Here is a 23,078-nt window from a genome sequence, read left to right as displayed (position 1 = left end):
AAAATAGACAGCTATGTACTTGGTGCAGGCCCATACACATTGGCATGCACAAGAGCAATCACTTAAAGCCCTGTTACTTTCAGTTGATGTAAAAGATTAAAGTGCTACATGACTGCTTTTAAGACTAACAAAATAATTTCTCTTATCTCCATTACTTTTCACTTGATATGTAAACGAAATGACAGCATTAGCTCCTGAAAACAAACTTCACTGAATGAATAAAAGAGTGTAATTGAATGGACTTACAGGCTGTAAAGTTTTACTTTAAATATTTTGCACATAGTTCTACATTTCTAAGTTCAAGTTTCATGATAAACAAAGTACATTACAACACTCAATGAGGGAATCGAAAAATAATAGTTTTGCAGGGGAGTTACAGTGCAAATATTTGTAATTAAAAACACAAAGTGAGCATTCTACATTTTGTATTCTGTATTGTATCAGAAATCTATATATTTAAAAGTATAAAAAAGTCTTAATTTTAAGCAATGATATTCTATTTTTTAACAGCATGACTGACTGCATAATGAATAATGATTTGTTCTTTAATTGCTTGACAACTCTCATGTGAACCTCTTCCCCTTCTAGATATGCCATAAATTTCCTTTGACAAAGCCACTACAGATTGACCCTCTCTAATCCAGAATTCTCTCATCTGGCAAGATTTCAGTTAGACTACCATTTATCATGGGTGTGGCTAAGTCTCCAGTGGTCCCAAAAAGTTTTACAGCCACCAATCCTGGCTCTCAGTGTTCTTAGCTGTTATTTGGCTGTAAATTACAGCTAAATATCTTCTAAGAGACTGATAAGCAGTGAAAGTGTTGGTAATGTGCTAGAAAATATTGACCTCCCATCCTCTGGCAAACGTTCTCATCCAGCACCAGTGAGGTTCCAAGGGTGCCAACCTGTACTATGTTCTAACACCACCAAATATAGATAGTCATTAAGACTGGTGAGCAAAAATATTTTGACCTCCTCTTCTGTCTCCCTGATGGAAGCTAAGTAGCAGCGCCATTAAGTAAAAGCATGGAAAGTATTTGAAACTAGAGCCTTACCTCAAAATCACACTCCTCATCCACAGCATATTTGGTCATGATCTCTAGCCAGGCTGAATCTACAAGCTTCTCCAAGGAGATGGTATTGTGGTGGACCATTTCCAGTACCAGTTTCTCATACCAGATGGGAAATTCCTCCTTCAAGCTGAGAAAGGATTTAAAAAGTTTACATTATCCAGCCCAACCAAACATGAAGTGTAATATGGTCTGGCCATTCATCCCACTGACAGTATTCTGACACTGAAGTAAATGCTTCACGCTGACACCACATAATAATATATAATAATGCAAGCAGTCCAGATAGGATATATCACAAAACATGTTCATAGTCTCAACAATATAAATTCACTCCAGTGTCAATAAAAAATAAAAAGATCATTTGGGCAACTGTGCCACGCTGGCCATGCCTGCAACTGCCATCTCCCTATGAAGTGGTACCTACACAAACAAACTCTGCCTGTTTTCCTGACTCAAAAATATGGCAAGAGATTTTTTTTTAATACTTTTCCTACCCAGAAAAAACAGATTCTGTATTTTTTATTCTTAAACATTTCTACTGCAGTAATACCTAAAAGAACCAACCTTTCTTCCAGTTATTTTGTATTCTGCCCACTATAGGTGTACAGTTTAGTTCAGTGTTTTCCAAAGTGTGGTCAATGTACCACTGGTGCTACTCTAAAGGATTTCAAGAGGTACACAGCAGACAATAAAATTACTAAAAATCAGGAGATAAACACTGGGATGACACTAGGAGAGGGAGTACACTGAGAAGGCTGAAGTCCTCAAAGGGGTATGTGACTGCTTTAAGTGTGTCAAACACTAGGTTATTTTATGTAAGAACATAGGAATGGCCGTAATGGATCAGACCAAAGGTTCAACTAACCTAGTATCTTGTCTTCCAACAGTGGCCAATGCCAGATGCCCTAGAGGGAGTGACTTTAAAATATACAAAACACTTTTCACCTTTTAATTTTAAGATGTCTTCCCTACAGAAGTATTATAATTCCACCCGAAGTTTATCATTTTCTGCAATATTAACTTCACATTATGTTAAATTGTTTATATTTCTTATAACGTGCAAGTAGTTCAAAGCAATTATTGTGTAATATTTCAATCTATGTATACATGTTCCACTAACTGTTGTGCCCAATATTCTTACATGGATTTAGTTCTTTGAAGGATTTCATGATTAATAAGAAAAGGGATTCTCAAACTGAGGGCCAATAGCAAGGTTGTAACTTTTTTACTGGGTGCGGGCGGGGGGGGGGGGGGGTCACAAGCACCTGCCACCCACCTAGCTATTAAGCATGCTGTGAAAACATAAAGAGTTTAAAACAGTATTAAATATAAAAAATATGTTTTAATTTATAAGGCAGGGAGGGGTAGCACTCAGACTTGCTGTACAAAAGGGGTCCTCAATACACAAAGTTGGAGACCCAATGAATTGGAAGGATGGGGGCAGGCTTGCCTCATCCTTCTTCCTAAATCTGTTTTGTCCAACCAGTTATGAAGCAGTAGCCAATATAGCAACTACTGTTATAGGGAACAACCCACATTGTTCTGAAAATATATTTAGTTTTTAAGACAGCTAGACACACTCATCCAGCCAGATAGGCACATGTGGCTAGTGGCCATCAGCTAGCATGCTGAGCACCTCGGTCCTTAAAGAAAGGACGTCAGTTTAATTTTCACCATACATGCCTTTTAAAAAAAAAAAAATTCAGCAAAACAATTTCAAGTTTGTTTAGCAACAGAAAAACTTCATGCTACCAAAATCTCTCTTATATTAAAGGTAGCTCTAGATGATTGAGTCCTCATTTGTATTTATTCTATGATTACTAACCAGTGGATGCTTCAGGAGAAAGGCTGACTAAATTTGTATGTTCAGATCAATGTTTTAGTTCTAAGTCTGCAAATGCATGCAATTATCGTAATTCTCATTCAACACAGAGACTGGTCTCTAATGCTATGTCTACACTAGAGAGTTTTGTCAACGAAACGCACGAGCATCCACATTCCCAAGGCTTTCTGTTGACAGTAAATTGACAAACCATGGCATTTCTGTCAACAAAGCCGGGCTGGATGTTCCAGGAGGCCTTCTGTCCACAGGCAGGGCTTCCAGGACACCAGACGCCCATCTGCTGTGCTTCTGGTTGACTGTTTTGTCAAGAGTGCATCTAGGCAGTCTGGCCACTCTTTCGATCCACTCTGCAGACAAAGAGCGATCCACTTGGCAGCCTGGCTGCAACAGAAGCTTCTATCAACAGATCGCTCTAGTGTAGACATAGCTTAAGAGACTTATTTACACTAGTCCCTTGAGTTACGCCAGGGTTGCATTCCCATGTACCCTCAAGTAACTCGAATTTTGCCTAAGTCGAGGGTGGCTTTTTCCCCAGTGGAATGCAGCCGGGGAAGCAGCAGGAGCACCTGGAGCTCCTTTTGAAAGGTAAAATCCTGGGTTGGGGGGGGAGGGGCAGTCGGGGAGGGTTAAGCCTGAAGGTGGGATGGAGACATGGGAGGGTGGCAGGGGAGTTAAGGCTGTGAGGAGGCAGAGTTGAGCTGGAGCCATCCACAGGAGTTTGAACCAAGGAGGAGGGGTTGAGCCAGAGCCATGCACAGGGGTGGTGAGCTGGTGGGCAGGAGAGGGAGTGAAGTTGAGCTGGGGCTGCTCCATGGGGGTTGAGCTGGAATGCACATGTGGTTTGAACTAAGACAAGGGAGCTGAACCAGGGTTGTGCGGGCCGGGGAGAGCAGGCTTTTGAATTGCACTTAACTCGCACCAATGCGAGTTAAGCACAACTCGAAATCAAGCATTTCAAGGATTTACTGTATCAGATGTCTATTGGTTGAACTAAAAAATTGTAACTAGACTGATCTGAGACAACATCAACATCAATAACTGGATTCATCGCCCGTTGGTGTCTGATGTGTCTCTCACTATTTCTTTCCATCTTTCCCTATCCAGTGCAGAGTGGCTCAGTTTTTGTAGACTAGCTCCGCACCAATCTACTACATCATCTACCCATTCTCTGTGGGGTCTGCCTCTCCTATTCGAGCCATCCATTATACCGAATAGGGTCTTGATTTTCCATTCATCGTTTATTCTGCAAATACGTCCAAATACTTGTAGCTTCCGTTTTATAACCTTCTGCAGCAGGTTCTCTTTCAGCTGTATCTTCCTATATACTTCCTCATTGGTGACCTTCTGCATCCATCTTATTCTCAGAATCTTTCTATAACTCCTTTCGAACACCAATATTCTTCTTTTCGAATCTTTTGTCATCACCCATGTCTCACATCCGTACAACGTGCTGCTCAATACACACATTTTCAAGATGCCCAGCTTCGTTCTTAAGCTAATTGCTTTGCTTTTCCAGATCTTATCCATCGCCTTCAAACTCGCTCTCGCTTTCGCTATTCTAGTCGCTATTTCCTTTTTACAGTCTAGATCATACGTTATGTTGCTCCCCAGATATGTGACCTTCTCTACATTTTCTAGTTCAATACCATCCACACTGATCTTCCTTCCCATTTCATTATCTCCAAATACCACTGTTTTTGTTTTAACGATGTTCATAATCAGTCCATACTGCTTCCCTTCTTTGTTTAACACTTGCACCATTTTTGCTAGCTTCTCCTCATTTTCCTCAATGATAACTATATCGTCCACAAACCTCAAGTTATTAGTTCTTTTCCCGTGCATAGATATCCCTACTACCTCTTCCTTGATCTTGTTCATCGCTCTCTCCAGATGCATGATGAAGATACTTGGCAATATTGGATCTCATTGTCTCGTAACTCTGCCTGTTATAACTCCCAACTCCCCCTGCATGTTCTCACCGCTGCCTCCGCATCATCGATATCTTTCAACAACTGTATTAGTATGCTCTCCACTCCATATGACTCCAACACCGCCCAAGTCACTGTCTGATCTATACTGTCAAATGCCTTTTGAAAATTGACAAAGCAAGCGTATAGGTTTTTGTTCTTTTGTCCAGCCTTCTCCGCTATCAGTCTGATCTGAGACACTCATTTATGTAACTGAAAACTTTCAGAAAAAGCAGGAGCAGTTACCTAATCCTGTATCCTGTGATTAAGAGAGCAAAACTAAGAAAGTGATACACTGACTCAGCTACTTCAAGATTATGCAATTACAAAACGAACAACATGCATTTTCCTCATACTGAAGTATGGGGAAGAGATCAAAGCAACTATACTTCAGGCTAAAGCTACTGGCATCTTGGACTGTTGGGGAATAGTTTTAAAGAAAAAAAATTTGTAGACAATTCCTTTCTATGCCATGTGCTATCTAGGGATAGTAACAGTTACCCGATTAAACAGTAAGACTCACTCTAAGCCGGGGTCAGCAACCTGCAGCTCTTTAAAGGAGACGTGCAGCACAGGAGGCTGCCTCTGCTGACTCCGTTTGTTGCTCTGGAGGCTGCCACGCCTGCCATTTAAACAAAGCCCACCATTAAAACCGAGATTAGGTTTTTGGCTAAGCAGTGGCAGCCTCCAGAGCAGCACACAGAGTCAGCAGCAGCAGGAACCCAGGGAAAAGGAAGTCGGCAGGGCAAGGAGTCACCTGTGCTCAACATGGTGGAGGGGCAGCCAAGCCTGCTCTGGCTGTCCCTGCGCAGCTGTGCTGAGGAGGCAGCAGCAGAGGGGAGGCGGCAGCCAGAGAGGAGCAGCAGCGTGCAGAGCTCATCGGCTGAGGAAAGTAAATCCTGGGAACATGGGAGGGAGGAAGGGAGGGTAGGTTTGGGGCTAAGAAGAGTTAAGACTGGAGTTTAGGGGGGAAGGGTTGAGGGCTCAAGTGGGTAAAGTCTGGAGATGGGGTAACACCTTTCTAACTGGTACAAACCATTGTGTGTGCACTGTTCTTAAAACAGGGGTGACAAAAAGTATGGTTTGACATTAAGGATTCTCTCATTTACATGCACTGCAGCTCCTGAAGTATTGATTTTGTAACTGAATTTGAAAAAATGGCTCTTCTCTCCATTTCGGTTGCAGACCTCTGCCCTAAATAGATGAGGCTTACTGGTTATCATTAACCAGTAAGGGCTGGAGCAGCCCTCACTGGTTACCATTAACGGCTGGAGCAGCCCTTGGCTGGCAGGCCATCACTCCAAGGCAAGAGCAGCCCTCATCTGCAAATCAACCTGCAGGGCCAGAGCAGCGCTCATCTACAGCCGGAGGGTCAGTTGGAAGGCCACTCCAGCCCAGCTTCAGTGGCATCCCTGCCACAGACAGTGGCTGCTGCACCCTGGTTGAAGTGTCCCTGCCCACAGCATGCCCAGGACTGGTGTTGCTCTGGTTCAGCTGGTGCACCCCTGCCTGCAGTGCACCTTGCTTCCCCCACTCACAGCAGTGCTGTGAGTAGGGATGCTCCAGCTGGGCTGGAAAAGCCCCAGTCCCTCATGAGCTGCAGGCATGGGCACTTCAGCCTGGCCAAAGCAGCCCAGGTCCACTCCTCCACAGCCACCCTTCCCGCCACCACCCTTCCCTTCCCCCCCGCCACTCCACCTCGTTTAATCGGTCAACCAGTTAAACCTAGCATTTAACTAGTTAACTCATTACATGGGATGTACACCCCTAGGACTATCACCTCTTATTCCACTCAAAACAATGAATTCCCTGTCCAGTAAAACAGGAGAAGCAGTACCCAAGACACAATTACATCTACAAACCCACAATGAACAGATAAGAACAGAAAGCCATAGAGTCAAAACCGAAATGTATGTAAACCCAAGAAAGACACACTGTTTTTAGGTGTTAAATTCCACTGATTTCACTGGGTACAACACCTGAGGAATAAGAAACTCAATTAGTTCACTCAAGGACTTGCACTTAGACAGGTTCCCTCATCATGGCATGTATTATGTTGGATACAAACTAAAGACCACTCAGTGACTGACAAGTGGGGGTAGGCCAATCATTTGGGAAAACAAAGAAAGCTTGAACTAACCTTGTAATCTTGCAGTTTGTTACAAGCAGAACAGATCACCTCTACCTTATTCTAAAATACTACTGAACATAACAGGACTAGTTCATTGGTTGACACCTACAGGTATCAGGAAAAAAAGTATTTCCCATAGGAGGCTTAGCTGATATACACCCCATCATTATGTGGAACCCAATGAAGGTCACACTACTTAGGTTCTTCTGTTTTCTCTCTAACTGGAGAAATTACAGAAAAATTCCATCTTTGTGCAGGTAGATGAGGTACAGTGAACCCTTGATATAACGGACTAATGGGGGGGCCTTTAATGCCAAAAGTCCCTTATATGCAGGGATTTACTGTATTAACCCTAGCATCCCCCCAGCCAGGCTTCCTCAGACACACACACCCCTGCCCCAAAAAGGGCAACTCACCAGAATAGCTGGAGCCTCCATAGCATACCTGAGTGCCATCTGCCCATGTATTTGCCCCACCCCTGGGGGGAGGAGCACATGGAGGCTCTGGTGCCTGGGGGTAAACTTTCTTTTTGGGGTAGGGGGGGAGAGGGAGATGGAGGTTAGGGTTGATTTAGGATTTTATAGGCCCCAATTAAGCGGGCTTTGGAAACAGCGGGGGTCTGGCAGACATCCACTGTTCCCGAAGTCAGCTAAAACAGGGTCCATAAAAAAAAAAAAAAAATCAATGGTTTACTGTATATGCCAAATGTTGTACCTTAAGTTATTTTGTGAAAATGAACATGAAGACAGAGTCCTGTGCAAGTATCATTACAGATTAAACTGCATTATTGGGGGTGTCAACTTTGGAGCCAAATTTATTTCAGCTACAAAGTCCTAGGAAACTAGTCACAACCTGAAAAGACCTCCTTGCTATACAAATATGTGGGTGTTAGACTAAAGTCAACTCCCTTATCCCCACATTCTAACAACAGATGCATACCAACTCTTGCACTGTTACTTACAGCTCAGCAACTTCCTGTTCCTCCTCCCAAGCTTCTTTGTGTGTCAGCTGGCTGCTTCCTGTGCTTTTGCATGTCCATATTCGTTCGCTGTATCTCTCTAGCCGTGCCTCATATTCTCTGTAGGAGCATCAGCTCAGGAAAACAGAATTCAGGGAGCAGACAGCAAAACCAAAGTAATATATAGCTTTCCCACTTGACTGTATGCAGGCTAGGAGACAATATAATTAAGATTTGGTTCTGCAGAACTGCATCTTTATGTGCAAACTACTGTATACTTTAAAGTTAAATCGGAGTCTGTTTGAAAAAAAATAGCATTAAAAGCACCTGCACTAATGCTCAACACGGTTAACAGGAAATTAATATAAACACAGGTTCTTATTCCATCCTCTGCTTGTAAACTCCAGAATTAAAGACAGTTTGAGATTATCAACTATTGCACAGAAGATACCTGAATCGCCAAAACAATCAAGTTAGTAGAATTGTTTCCTATCCATTCAACTGAAGTTAATATTAACTTCTTCATATAATCAACACTACTGTTAAACTGCAGTATTTTTGGTCATTAAATACTGGGAATTAAGGAGGCAAAAAGTAGAGGAGATGCAATGTAATACGTCTTTACCTTGGAAACACAGCTGAAATGGGAAACCAGGCATGGAAGCTTTACTTGCAGTAACATTAGTAACTATGTATCACTGCAGCCACACAGACAACTAAACCCGTTTGGCTGAGTAGTTTATTACCTCTCCTTGGAAGGCAGTGCTATTTTAGTGCGGGAAATTACTTCTAGGATTTTAGGCTGTCTATATTATGTCTCAGTTAAACTACGTCAAGGGCTATTCATACATATTCATATTCTTCGCCATAGAATCTGGTTAAGAAGTAAAGACACAAAACTATTTACATTAGTCTTTGTGGATCCTCCTTCACACTGTTCCATCCGGAGGAAAATGAGCCACAAATTACATGATGCATGGATGGGGCAAGTAACTATTGTATTTGTATCCACAGCAATCCAATGTCATGCAAGAAACTGAACTGGGAACAGGCCATCTTTAAAGAAGGCTGCCATTAGCCAAAGAATGACATAACATTCCTCTCCATTAAAAGCATGTTTTAATGATAAAACTATTAAAAAAAAGGTTTCTGGAATGCCAAATCTTGTTGCACCAGTATTAAATGTACCCAACTGTTCACTCTGCCCTCGTTTTCATTTTAAATAGCTGTTTAATGTTAGTGATTCCATCTAACTATCAAGTTCCAGAAATTGATGTTTGCCTTCACAGATTACTTTGCACAATGAACCCTTAAATGAGTGATTTTCTTGATACTGCATCAGGGACACGGGTTGGCTAAGGTATTGTTTTAACCAGCTCGAGAGAGAGGTTAGGAAGAGAGCTATAATTCCTATTTGTATTGACAGCCACCAACAACCATTTCAGCAATAAACTGAAAAACAGTAGCCACTTGCACTAAAGCCCTGCCTACAACCTTCTAGCAAGAAAAACTGGTGCTTAAATCCATTTCACTCGAGAAGCACTGACAACCACAGTTCAGTGTAGAGAGAATTCTAAACTTGCAAGCAGCAGCTGTCCCAATTGTCTTTTGGGAGCCATCGCCAACCGCACAAACACATACTGCCAACATACACACAGACAATATTTGAACATTGACCATAGTTACAACAGCACATATATCTGCCAGAAGGAAGAGCAGGGAGGGTACCCCTATTTGTTAAATGTTTAACAAATGGTGACAGAACACACATCTTTGATGTCTAAAAACGAGCAAATGTTTGCAAGATGTGCTGCATCAGTGTGAGCAAGAGAGAGGTAAGGATCTACTTCCTTGCCGTGAAACAGGTTGGACCTTTGTTTTCAGGGCTAGAGAGAAGAGAGAGACTCAGCTTCTTCTGTGGGCAATCTGAAAGACCAAGTAAATGCCTTATCTTAGCAGGAACTAAGAAATGTCTAATACACTCATCCCTCACTATACGAGCACAACTGGTTCCCAACTTTCCTCTCATAGGCAGAAACTCGTAAGAGGGACATTAAATTCCTATTAAATTACATGTAAAAGTCTCTGATTAGTTCCTCGGGCTTCTAACTCGGGGAAGGAGTGGCAGCAGGTGGCGCTCCTTTTGAAAGGTGAGTGAGGCTTGGGTAGAGGAAGGTTAAAGACTAGGGGTAGTTTGGGGCTGTGAGCGGGAGGGAAGGTTAAAATCTGGTGGCCAGTTGGGGGGCGGGGGGTTCAGGCTGCCACAATTTGGGGCTGGATGAGGGGTCAGGCTGTGGGGCCATGGGAGTCAGACGGCAGGGAGGTTCTGGCTGCCACGGTCTGGGGCCGCAGGGCTGGGGGGTTCAGGCTTGTATGAGTGGGGGAAGTTCACTCGTAGAGTGAGCTAAGGTAGGTAAACGTGTCTCTCGTTTAAGCAAGTACTCGTAAATGAAGTACTCGTTTAACAAGGGATGAGTGTACTATCACCCACAACTCGAAGTTCTCTGTATGCATTTCTTCCCCTTGAATCACGAGCAAACAAGCATAGCCTCAGAGTATAAAAATGATGTGCTTTTCTAGTATAGTTTTAAAACTAGCAGATGTAACTCCAGTTTACAGACTAGGGGGTCCATCCCCACTCCAGGATAAATACAACTCAACTCCAGCTACACCGGGTCAGCACCCATCAACACAGCCCTCTGGCCACATGCCTGAACTAGTGAACATGAGATTTTGTGCCTCCCAGCCCACACAAAACAGAACTAGGAAGCCTACAGACTAGATAGTAGTTTGTGATCCCAGAAAAGCAGGATTATGCTACTACAGAGATAACTATGTTAAAACCAATCAGGTGTGTAATTTCTACTTTTTTCTTTCCATTCAAATTGGAAAGAGATCCAATCTCTCTCACTTCAAACCACTTGTGAAGCGGGACTGAGGACTGCATCATAACCAAATAGTTTCTCCATCAACAGCACTAAGTTGGTGACTGGTTGCAATTTCCATCGACTTTAATGATACATGTAATCTACAGCTATTTTTGCCAGTCTATGAGTATCTCATCTGAAATTTTTAACTAACACAAGTTATACACACCAAGGACTAGGAATGTAAAATCCCATAGGGTAAGTCTTTTCGGTTAACCCAGGCATGAGCAAACTTTTTACACTGGGCCCCACATTTCATCCCTGCAATTAGTGCCCGCCGCCCCTGCCCCAACCTGTTTAATGTAATCCAAATCGACAAAAATTTTGGTTGTGTCTATGAAAAAGCCGTCTTTCACCATGCATAAGAAAATAAGCATGCAAAATGTAAAAATGTTATTAATCGGTGTATAAATGTGAACACAAAGAGTAACACACTTCAGTAGGATTGATGAGCATGAGACCCAGCAGCCGATCATGCTTTGCCCTCCCGCTTATGAGATTTCACACCCCCCTCCTCAAGGGGATCTGCCCCTCTTCTTGCACACTCCTGGGTTAGCCATTAACATCACTACCATGGACAATACCATACATTCAGTTAAGACACTGGAAGCACTCAGGTGTTAAAAACTGGAAAACTGTGTTGTGTTAAAATAAAGAATGATAGAAGAATGCTTAATCTGAAAAAAACCACACATGCAGGACTGGTAAAATCACTTATGTACCTTATTCATTGTTAGAAAATCATCAATATCCCCTATTATCCCCCTGCATGAACTCAAACTAAAAAAGGAATCCTATAAAAATGGAAACTAGGACAAATTACAAAGAATGAACATAGGCAAATAACACAGGAATGCAGGAGTAAAATTAGAAAGGCTAAGGCACAAAATGAGCTCCAACAAGAAGGCCTTTTACAAATATATTAGAAACAAGAGGAAGACCAAGGACAGGGTAGGGCCATTGCTCAGTGAGGAGGGAGAAACAGTAACGGGGAACTTGGAAATGGCAGAGATGCTTAATGACTTTGTTTCGGTCTTCACAGAGAAGTCTGAAGGAATGCCTGACATAGTGAATGCTGGTGGAAAAGGGGTAGAGTTAGTTTTTGAAATAAAAAAAAAGTTAAAAACCATTTGGAAAAATTAGATGTCTGCAAGTCACCAGGGCCTGATGAAATGCATCCTAGAATCCTCAAGGAGCTGATAGAAGAGGTAGCTGAGCCGTTAGCTCTCATTTTTGGAAAGTCATGGGAGACAGGAGAGATTCCAGAAGACTGGAAGAGGGCAAATATAGTGCCCATCTACAAAAAGGGGAACAAGAACAACCCAGGAAATTACAGGCCAGTCAGCTTAACTTCTGTGCCAGGAAAGGTAATGGAGCAGGTAGTTAAGGAAGTCATCTGCAAGCACTTGGAAGGTAGTAAAGTGATAGGGAACAGCCAGCATGGTTTTGTAAAAAACAAATCATGTCAAACCAACCTGATAGCTTTTTTTGACACGATAATGAGACTCGTAGATAAGGGAGAAGCAGTAGATGTGGTATACCTAGACTTTAGTAAAGCATTTGATACGGTCTCGCATAATATTCTTATCGACAAACTAGGCAAGTCCAACTTAAATGCGGCTGCAATAAGGTGGGTGCATAACTAGCTGGCTAATCGTACCCAGAGAGTAGTTGTTAATGGTGCTCAATCCTGCTGGAAAAGCATAACAAGTGGGGTTCCGCAGGGGTCTGTTTTGGGACCAGTTCTGTTCAATATCTTCATTAATGATTTGGATATTGGCATAGAAAGTACGCTTATTAAGTTTGCAGATGATACCAAGCTGGGAGGGGTTGCAACTACATTGGAGGATAGGGTCATAATTCAGAATGATCTAGATAAATTGGAGAAATGGTCTGAAGTAAACAGGATGAAGTTTAATGAAGATAAATGTAAGGTGCTGCACTTAGGAAGGAATAATCTGTTTCACACATACAAAATGGGAAAAGTGTCTAGGAACGACTACAGCAGAAAGGGATCTAGGGATTCTAGTAGATCACAAGTTAAATGAGTCAACAGTGTGATGCTGTTGCAAAAAAACAAACATGATTCTGGGATGCATTAGCAGGCGTGTTGTGAACAAGACATGAGAAATCATTCTTCCGCTCTACTCTGCACTGGTTAGGCCTCAGCTGGAATATTGTGTCCAGTTCTGAGCACCCCAATTCAAGAAAGATGTAGAGAAATTAGAGAAGGTCCAGAGAAGAGCAACTAGAATGATAAAAGGTCTGGAGAATATGACTTATGAAGAAAGGCTGAAAGAATTGGGCTTGTTTAGCTTGGAAAAGAGAAGATTGAGGGGGGACATGATAGCGGTTTTCAGATATCTTAAAGGATGTCATAAGGAAGAGGGAGAAAACTTGTTCTTCTTGGCCTCTGAGGAGAGAGCAAAAGGCAATGGACTTAAGCTGCAGCAAGGGAAGTTTAGGTTGGATATTAGGAAAAAGTTCCTAACTGTCAGGGTGGTCAAGTACTGGAATAAGTTGCCAAGGGAGGTTGTAGAATCTCCCTCACTGGAGATATTTAAGAACAGATTAGATATATGTCTATCAGGGATGGTGTAGATAGTGGTCGGTCCTGCCGTCGGGGCAGGGGACTGGACTCGATGGCCTCTAGAGGCCCTTTCCGGTCCTAGTGTTCTATGATTCTATGATTAGTACTATTAACCAGGCAACAGTTTGAGAATCATTTTGGAATAACAGGCTGAATCTCTCTGGCCCTGCACTCTCTCATCTGACAACATCCGTGGTCAGGCATTATTTTAGTTAGCCAGACTGTCCACTTATTGTGGGTGTGTTGCCAAGTTTCCCATGGTCCCATAGTTTATTTGCAGCCAGCAGTCCTGGCTTTAGTACTCTGTGCTGCAATATAGCTCTAATTTACCCCTAAATGTCTTGTAAGAGCCCAGTAAGCAATGAAAGCATTGGTAATGCCGATAGACAATACAGACTTCCTATGGTTTGGCAAATTCTCTCATTCGGCACCAGTCAGGTCACAAGGATGCCAGACTAGAGAAGTTCAACCTGTATTACCATTTGTATCGACCACCAAGAAAAGTCACCACTTACCATAAACATGGTTAATGTACTTAATACAAGTTAATTCTCCAACTGATAACACCTTCATGTTTGATCGTAAATACTGTAGTTACTACAAATATGCTTTTACTTTATGCTTTGGCTTTAAATATAGGCTAGCAAAGTTCTTATGACTAAATCATTCCAATAAGGTGTCATACTGTTTTGGTGCTGCCAATGCTATTTTCCAACCATATTCTAACTTTCTGAACACCCTACGGCAAAGTTCTGAAAAGGCTTGTCCCTTGTCCATCAGCCAAAACATCTGCTTTTTGTGGAACCTTTCCCGCTAACATTTTCTGTCTACTGCAAAGTAGTGAATATTGAACTTTTTTCCAACCCAGCTCACTGTCTTAGAACAGTTATTAAACAAAAGACGACAAGTGATAGCAGAAAGCTTTGTTTTTCGAGGAAAACACTGCAAGCAGGTTACCTTTGATTTCCTCCCTCACTACCTGCCTCAAACTGATCATTTTGTACAATATATAACAACTGCAGTCTTTCAGTCAATGTAAATGAAATACATCTCTAAAAGAGTCACAAGCTACCAATGTTATCCATTGGAAAAGATATTTGGGCCACACAAAGGCAAATGTGTCTATTTGAGGGGATATCAGATTCCTGAATTAGGAAAACATGTCATAGACTGCCTATATTACAAAAATAACTTTGAAGTTGCATACTTCTCAGTGCATCTTCGAAGCTGAGCATCTACACACCCGCTACTTTGAAGCGGGGCAGTACTCCATTCCTGGGAAAATGTCTGTAGACTCTCTACTGGCTACTCTGAAGTAGTGCCTAACTTTAAAGTTAGTTCCTAGTGTAGACACACCCATAGACTGCAAACTTTCCCATGTGTATGCTGCATAAAGCCAAGTGAGATGCAAAATAAACATTCCTATCAGCCAACTTGTTCAGAAGAGTATTTCAGACTTGACCTAGCACTTCATCCCACCTCTCTCTATCTGGAAACTACACAATTAACATGGTTCATTCCAAATCATAGGCCAGAAACCTAAAGGACTTGTTTGGAGCGTCAAGCTACTTTTAAGTGTAGACATCGATCATCCGGGGGGCAATTTATCATGTCTAGTACAGGCATGTTAAATTAACTGCTGCTCCCACTTCCACTGACCCAGTACTTCCAATGATCGCAGTGAAGAGTAAGGAAAGTCGATGGTAGAGTTCCTCTGGTTGACTCTCCACAGCTGGGACACCATGGTAACTTGAGTTAAGGAACATTGACTCCAGCTATGCTATTCATGTAGCTGGGGTTATGTAACTTAGTTCAACTTTGTGCCCTGGTGTAGACCTGTCTAGCATGCAGTGGACTCTGTGGGGTGTCTTTCGTCAAAAAACACATTAAGAGAATTTGATGGAGAGAGCCATGCACAGCTGTAAATAAATACTAATCCCAAATAAGTGTTCATGATCCACTGACAAGCCCACCCCTTAACTTTTTTGTCTCTCTAGATGCTTTCTGTCGTGTCCCTATCCACATGAAAGCTGAGCTCAGCACGGTTTCCCACCTTTCATGCTTTCCCATGAAAAGCCTTAAATTTCTGTAATTTTAGTATCTGACCTGCTTAGACTTCTTGGACAGCAAAATTCTTTGGATTTTTGTCTAGCATGTTTATGAGTTCAATGCAAGAACCTACACAAAACACAAGAAAGTACTGAAGGTTGTGTCTTCACTAGTGAAAACAGTATGTTCTTAACGCACCTTTTTCAGGGGGGAAAAATGGCCTAAATGTCTGAGTTTGATTGTCTTGAAACCAACTTTAGAAGGAAGACCTGGAGACTATTCACCCTGCCACTCCCCTTGTCTCCCTCACAGATTCCTATTATGAGCAATTCCTATAGCACCTTAGTGACTAATACATTTATTTATTAGCTTTCATGAGCAGCACACAATCAAATGAAGGCTGAGTTTTACAAAGGAAAGCTCATGACCCCTAATAAATTTGTTAATCTAAAAGGTGTTACAGGACTTTTTATTTGTGACAACAGACAAAGAAGACTACCCTTCTGAGACTATTATGAACAATAAATACCATTAACTTGTGTGCTACAGGCGGCCCACACAATTTACTAAAACCATTTTTGTTTCTGAGGTAAATCCGCCTTACAACCAACAGGCTCATATGCATTCCTTTGGCTGCCATCTTTGGCTTGCCCACCTCACACATGCAAGCAAAATGTCTAAAGACATGGAAGACATCCATTAGAGTCTCTTCCAGTAGTTTCAGAATGTACGCTTGCAATGAGGCGTCTAGTTTTAGATTTAAACTAGATAAGAATGCCACATACAAAAAAAAAAAAAAAATCCAACAAACACTGGGGGAAAAACAGAAGTGATTAGTTGTAACTAAAGCACCAATTATCAATTTGCAGGCCACAAGGGGCCAATGAGCACAGATTTGCTGCCTATGTCAGTTCTGTGTTAAAGGCTGGACTGTGCAGCCGGGTCCAACATTCGAGCTAGTGGTGCATGGCAAGGAGTCCAAGGTACAGGGCTTCTGGCCAACTGTTGCTGGATTTGGGATCTGGGGCCACCAGCCAGACCAACAAGCTCCATGGCAGTCAATCCATTCCACATGGCAGAGGTCCTGGATCAGTGTTCAACATGGTGCCACTGCCCTGACACTTGGCCCTTGCAGCAGTGGTAACAATAATAATACAACAACATGTATATCAGTGTGTGATTTCTAAAGTGCACTACTGTGTTGCACATTAGCTGGTTTGTGTATACCATGCTGGTGCGCACTGAACATTCCCCAGTGTTTTAACCTGGTACTGTTTCAGGCAGCATGATTTAAAGTACAATAGGGAGCAAGTCAAAAATATGACACACTGCAATATATAATGGCAATGTATAATACTCATTACAGCACGTATAAAGGGTACCAAAAAACCTTGATCTCAGTATCAACTCAAAAACTACTGAAAAATAACCCCCCCCAAAATGAGATTAATAAATCCTGAATAACTCACTAGTATTTTGATTTTATAAAAATGTGCCAATCATTAGGGTTTCCACTACTACTCTGAAGGGGAAATACAAAATAGTAACATTGTACTAACAGTATACACTTGGCCTGTAGGGTGTTCAGAAAGTTGGCTGCATTTCTCCTCTCATTTTCATCTCATTACACTTAGTTATGTCCTCTGTATTGACACTAATTTTTCCCCCTTTTCCAATTACATCCTTCAAAACACTTGCAAACATACACCTCTCATCCCCTTACTAACTAACACACACATACATATAATACAGATAAAATATGATTAAAATGAATTTAAATCACACATTTTTGTATTTAACTATAATACAGGCATTTTTATTAGACCTATTTGACATTATGACAACAAATGTTCAGGTGTAAATATATTATAATTAAATTACATAAAAATAAATGGTATGTGTTTACTTCCAACAGCTAAAAAGAACATTAAATCACTGGTAGAAGCTACTGACTAAGCACCTGGAATCAGAATTGTTAAAGTGCTAACCCAGCTTTTGACAGCAGGAGCTAGTTCTGCAGGTGAACATAAGAACAGCCATACTGGGTCAGACCAAAGGTCCATCCAGCCCAGTAGCCTGTCTGCCAACAGTGGCCAGTGCCAGGTGCCCCAGAGAGGGTGGACCGAAGACAATGATCAAGCAATTTGTCTCCTGCCATCCATCTCCAGCCTCTGACAATCAGAGGCCAGGGACACCATTCCTACCCTTGGCTAACAGCCTTTTATGCACCTCACCTCCATGAATTTATCTAGCTCTTTCTTAAATTCTGTTATAGTACTAGCCTTCACAGTCTCCTCTGGCAAGGAGTTCCACAGGTTAACTATGCACTGAGTGAAGAAGAATTTTCTTTTATTAGTTTTAAACCTGCTACCCATTACTTTCATTTGGTGTCCTCTAGTTCTTGTATTATGGGCACAAGTAAATAACTTCTCCTTATTCACCCTCTCCACACCTGTCATAATTTTACAGACCTCTCATGTCCACCCTCAGTCTCCTCTTTTCTAAACTGAAAAGTCCAATCTTTTTAGCCTCTCCTCATATGGGACTTGTTCCAAGCCACTAATCATTTTAGTTGCCCTTTTCTTAACCTTTTCCAGTGCCAGCATATCTTTTTTTAGATGAGGACACCACATCTGTACACAGTATTCAAGATATGGCAGTACCACAGATTTATATAGGGGCAGAAAGACACTCCTTGTCTTATATTCTATCCCTTGTTGAATAATACCTAACATCCTATTTGCCTTTTTGACTGCCTCTGCACACTGCGTGGATGTTTTCAAGGAACTATCCACGATAACTCCAAGATCTCTTTCCTGATTAGTTATAGCTAAATTAGCCCCCATCGTATTGTAAGTGTAGTTGGGGTTATTTTTTCCAAAGTGTATGACCTTACACTTAACCACATTAAATTTCATTGGCCATTTTGTTGCCCAATCACTCAGTTTCATGAGATCTTTTTGAAGTTCTTCACAGTCTGCCTTTGTCTTGACTATCTTGAACAGTTTAGTGTCATCCGGGTGCAGAAAAGACTTTCTTCACCACAGCTTATTTAACTAGTTCAATCAAAATTAAACTGAAAACTGAAAAATATGAATGAAACTGGCTGTAAGACAGTGAGATCTACTAGTTCTAAAAATCTGAAGGGCATACTGACAAGAAAAAGTAAATTCAATGTATTAACTGCAAATACTTCCTTTGATTAATGAATCAGTTTTAAATGTAAAACATGTTAAAAAGAAAGCTTTTTTGTTTTTCCTAGCATAACCAGCATATTTACAGGTAGAATTTTGGGGGGGGGCGTGTTTTTTGTTTTTTTTAAAGTCTTCAAAGTTGTTGGCAGTAATTTTGGTTTTTGGCATTTTTTAATCTCTCTGCAATTCCCAACCAAATACAATCTTGTCATCATCCACAATTTTAATACCAAAAAAAAAGAAAATTAAAAATTAAGTATCTGAATAAATGTACATTATGCTATGGAACTGCTTAACTACATGTGTATTTAGTATAGTTTTTGCATATCCTTTTTGCAAAAAGAAAGGACAAAATTTAGTGCAAAGACTATACTTAGTTGCAAATCAGTACGTTCCTATAAATTACCAACTAATAAAAAGCAACTTTTCTTTAGGAAAAGCAAGAACAAATTGCAAAATGATTAAAATCCAGTGGTTTAAATCAAGGTTTACTACTTCCTGATTTAGAAAATTATAAAAACCAGTGAGTAAAGTCAATCCACAGTTATATATTGAAATTTTAATCTCCATTGAAGCCTCCAACCTCCAGTCTTACTGTTATTTGAGCTGCTGTCAAAGAGTCCTGTCCCACAACTTTTAAGATATTAGTCATATGAACTGATGATTTATTTAGACTTATACTATTTAAAACTACTCACTTTGAATTAAGGCTCTAACACATCATTTCAATACTGACTGTATTAGTAACACCTGTCTAAATCTCAGACTTATACCCCCCTCTCAATGGCTACATAATACTTTCTATGTGCATAACCTGGCTACAATGCATTGCAAAGTAATAGAACCACTGCGTCCAATACGTTCCCCATTAGCCCCACGTGATGAATGGGGCAGCGCAATGTGGTGAAGTGCAGCTCAGGAGAGCTACACACGTGGGGTGCCACTCCAGCCACTGCACGCATGTGCTCCACCAGGTGACGGGACAAGTATGTGGCATGAGCAACAGAGGGGGCTCACAGCATGGCTCTGGCCAGCTCACACCACAAGCTCCAGCCCTGGGTGTAGTGAGTAATCTGTCTGGGGTAGGACGGAAGCTCTGGCAATTGTGTAAACTTCAGCTCGACACACTGTAATAGAAAAACCTCTTGCATTAGAAAGTGTTCCAAGTTCTGGTGCCCCTTCTCTCACATGCTGCCAAGATCTCTCAAGTACACAGATGTTTATAGATTTTTTTCACAATTTTCTCCCTGCAAATTCCAGCCCATTGTTATACAAAGGCGAGATCAGTTTCTAAGAACAGTAGTTTGCAGAGTTACAGAGCTCATTAAAACACACACCCCTATCTACAGAGACAGGTAAGTCTTTTGCACAGAACTATTGGTTCAGCTCCTATGTTCGTTATTTGATTTGCCTACCACCCACTTCCCACTCTTTCTCCCTCCAAGGAGTGAAGAAGAAGAATTACACTAGAATACAATGAACTTATAACTTATCTTTCATAAAAGAGGATCCCAGAGGGATTTCAAAGTTTATGCAGAGACATAAAAGAATCCACCACAGACAAGCAACTTGTTACATGTTTCTCAGCTTCTCCTAGAAAGAGCTGTGCTTTTCACACCACTACTTACACAAGAAATAGACTTTCTAAATAAGTTTGTCTTGTAAATCCCTCCCCAAAAGCCACTTCTGCTCCAATAACTAGAGTAAACTGAGGCCCACTGATAACTATTACATAGATGGCCAGTTGGGCCTTCTGATGTTTATCTCATTAATACTTATGACATGCAAGCCCTGATATCTGCATACAGACCAAACTGGTGTACTTGTCTGCCTCATTTTTTTGTTATACCTATTATTTTGCCATGTGTTAGCTTGGGGGTAAATTTGTCAAGCAGGGACTAGCCTTCTGCTCTGGCTCTGACCCTACAAAGGCTTAGCCCAGGCTGATGCTACATAGTTATATAGGTGTAACAACTTCGTTTAGGATGTGAAAATTCCATACCCCTAAGCAATTAAGTTATACCAACTTAACTCCTGGCTAAGGTAATGCTATCTCAGTGGAAGAGATTCTCCTGCCAACATATCTACTGCTGCTCACGGAAGCAGATTAACTACACTAATGAGAAAGCAGTCAAGTAGCACTTTAAAGACTAACAAAATAATTTATTAGGTGATGAGCTTTCCTGGGACAGACCCACTTCTTCAGATCATGATTTGAAGAAGTGGGTCTGTCCCAGGAAAGCTCATCACCTAATAAATTATTTTGTTAGTCTTTAAAGTGCTACTTGACTGCTTTTTTGTTTTGATAGAATACAGACTAACACAGCTCTCTCTCTGTCACTACACATATGAGAGAAGTTCTCCCATCAGTTTAGGAGCATTTTAAGCACCAATGCAGTATTTTAAGTGTAAATCTCACCTTATATGCAAAGGAGACCAATAGTCAAGAAGGATTAAAAGGGATTAAATCTAAGTAGTTCTCTATCCTCACAGAGTTGAAATTGCAAGTTCCTACAATGTAAGTTATCGCTGCCACAGGTAATCACAAACATAATATGCAACATCCGAGGGCCTAAACTCAGGTAAAAACAGTCTTACCATTTTCAAGCTTTTACGCAACAAGCATGTATGTTAGAAATTCTTAAAATGTTATCCTTTGTCAGATTAACCCATCTCCTAGCTTGACAATGTGCTTCATTTAGGGTTGATCCTGCTTTAGGCAGGGGAATGGACAAGATGACCTCCTGAGGTCCCCTCCAGCCCTAGGATTCTATGAACCATGACACTTGGATTCTCTGCTTAACCCCACCGCATCCATCCTTTTATTTTGCAAAATTAAAAACCACTATACCAAATTTTACAAAAATATCCTGGGACACAGACAGCATTTCTCAAATCATCTCAGTTTACTATCAAACCAAATAAACCTTAAGTATTTAGTAACAGGAGATGTAACCCTGTTAGCTTGTACTCCAACAAAAACCAGCACCAATGTACTACTTTAAAGACTAACAAAATGATTTATTCAGTGATGAGCTTTCGTGGGCCAGACCCACTTCATCAGAGCGACTGACATTGATCTGATGAAGTGGGTCTGTCCCAGGAAAGCTCATCACCGAATAAGTCATTTAAGGATTTAGTTATTTCCTTACCCGTAAAACAAGTCATTCAGCAATCTATGAAACAGGAAGCGCTCCAGAGGCACTCCGAAGCGACACACACTCAGAAACGGGCGCCAGGAGATGAACCCTTGCAAGACACACCCTACACCAACAACGCACCAAAACGGAAATGGACTCGCTACTTTCCGTGCGCGACGGCAGGAAGGGCGCCGCGTAGCCCAGGCGGGCTGAGCAGAAACATTAAGCGGTGATGCAGCTACGCCTCGCCGGCAGGCCCCCACCTCCCGGGCCCGAGCAGGGGCCCCTCTCGCCGGCCGCTGTGCGAGACGCCCGGGCTCCACGGGAAGTGACAGCGCCGGGCCTCGGAGCCGCTGTCACCGGCGCAAGCAGCGAGCGGGCCCCGGCGTGGGGCGCTCCTGCGAGCACAGGCCGGCAGGAAGGGCGCTGCGCTCCAGCCGCAGGGACAAGGAGCCCCGGGCACTCAGGGCGCTCTCGACCCGCCTGCACCGCTTTAGTCTGTGTACACGCAACAGCCGCTCCATCTCACCCCCCGCCCCGGGCCGACGGCAAGGCCGACAGCCGCACGGAACCGCCCCCCTGCAAGCCCACGGGCCGGGCGGATACTCGCGCGTGCGGAAGGCCTCCTGTGTGTGAGGGATGATGAACCTCTCGCCCTCCTCCCCCGGCGGCAGCGGCTTGGCCAGCGGGAAGGGCTTGCGGCCCAGTAGCGGCGCCATGACGGGAAGCGGAGCGGCCCCGGCCGGGCCTGGTAGCTCCCCACAGCGACCCCGGCGGCGGTGGGACCCGGGCGGGAGGATTGAAAAATGGCGGGAGTTTCCCCTCTCCCCTCCCCCCTCCCGAGCGGGCGGCCGGCAGGCAGAAGCGCTGCGCGCGCACCCTAACCTGCTCTTCGCACCAGGCCGGCCCTTCCCGCTACGACACAGCCCGATTGGTCGCGGTCTGAGTCTTGTACAGTGTAGTGGCCAAACGACACGCCTATCTACTCCCCAGCCCCGCCCACCTAGCGGACAATTTAGGCTGCGGAGCGCGCAGGGTGAAAGGTCACGTTATGTAAGCGGAGGGGACCGCGACTCCATTTTGTGGCCCCGTTAGTTGTCCCGCCTTCTTCCCTCGTCTGCCAATGGGAACACGTCCCTCTCAAATCCATCCGGGTACCATGACAAGGCCGCGCGCCCGGCTTTGTCTCCACAAATGGAGCCCGCC

The 23,078-nt window shown here is 42.6% G+C and overlaps 1 protein-coding gene across 2 annotated transcripts in view; it reads right to left on the bottom strand.

Annotated features, from left to right (window-relative positions):
* BAZ1B (bromodomain adjacent to zinc finger domain 1B) overlaps positions 1-22,720 on the bottom strand; it is a 129,696-nt gene extending 106,976 nt beyond the window's left edge. For both annotated transcript variants that reach the window (XM_075013622.1, XM_075013623.1), the window contains exons 1-3: positions 22,479-22,720; positions 7,976-8,092; positions 1,056-1,200 (exon numbers count right to left, since the gene is read on the bottom strand). In XM_075013622.1, coding sequence (XP_074869723.1) covers positions 1,056-1,200; positions 7,976-8,092; positions 22,479-22,591 — 375 coding nt within the window. In that variant the 5' untranslated portion in view covers positions 22,592-22,720. The remainder of the gene's footprint in view (positions 1-1,055; positions 1,201-7,975; positions 8,093-22,478) is intronic.
* Positions 22,721-23,078: the final 358 nt, after the last annotated feature.

Source organism: Carettochelys insculpta, chromosome 19 (assembly GCF_033958435.1).
Source record: "Carettochelys insculpta isolate YL-2023 chromosome 19, ASM3395843v1, whole genome shotgun sequence".
Lineage (NCBI taxonomy): Eukaryota > Metazoa > Chordata > Testudines > Carettochelyidae > Carettochelys > Carettochelys insculpta.
The sequence above is the reverse complement of the archived record's forward strand: the minus strand, read 5'-3'. Positions and strand labels throughout refer to the sequence as shown.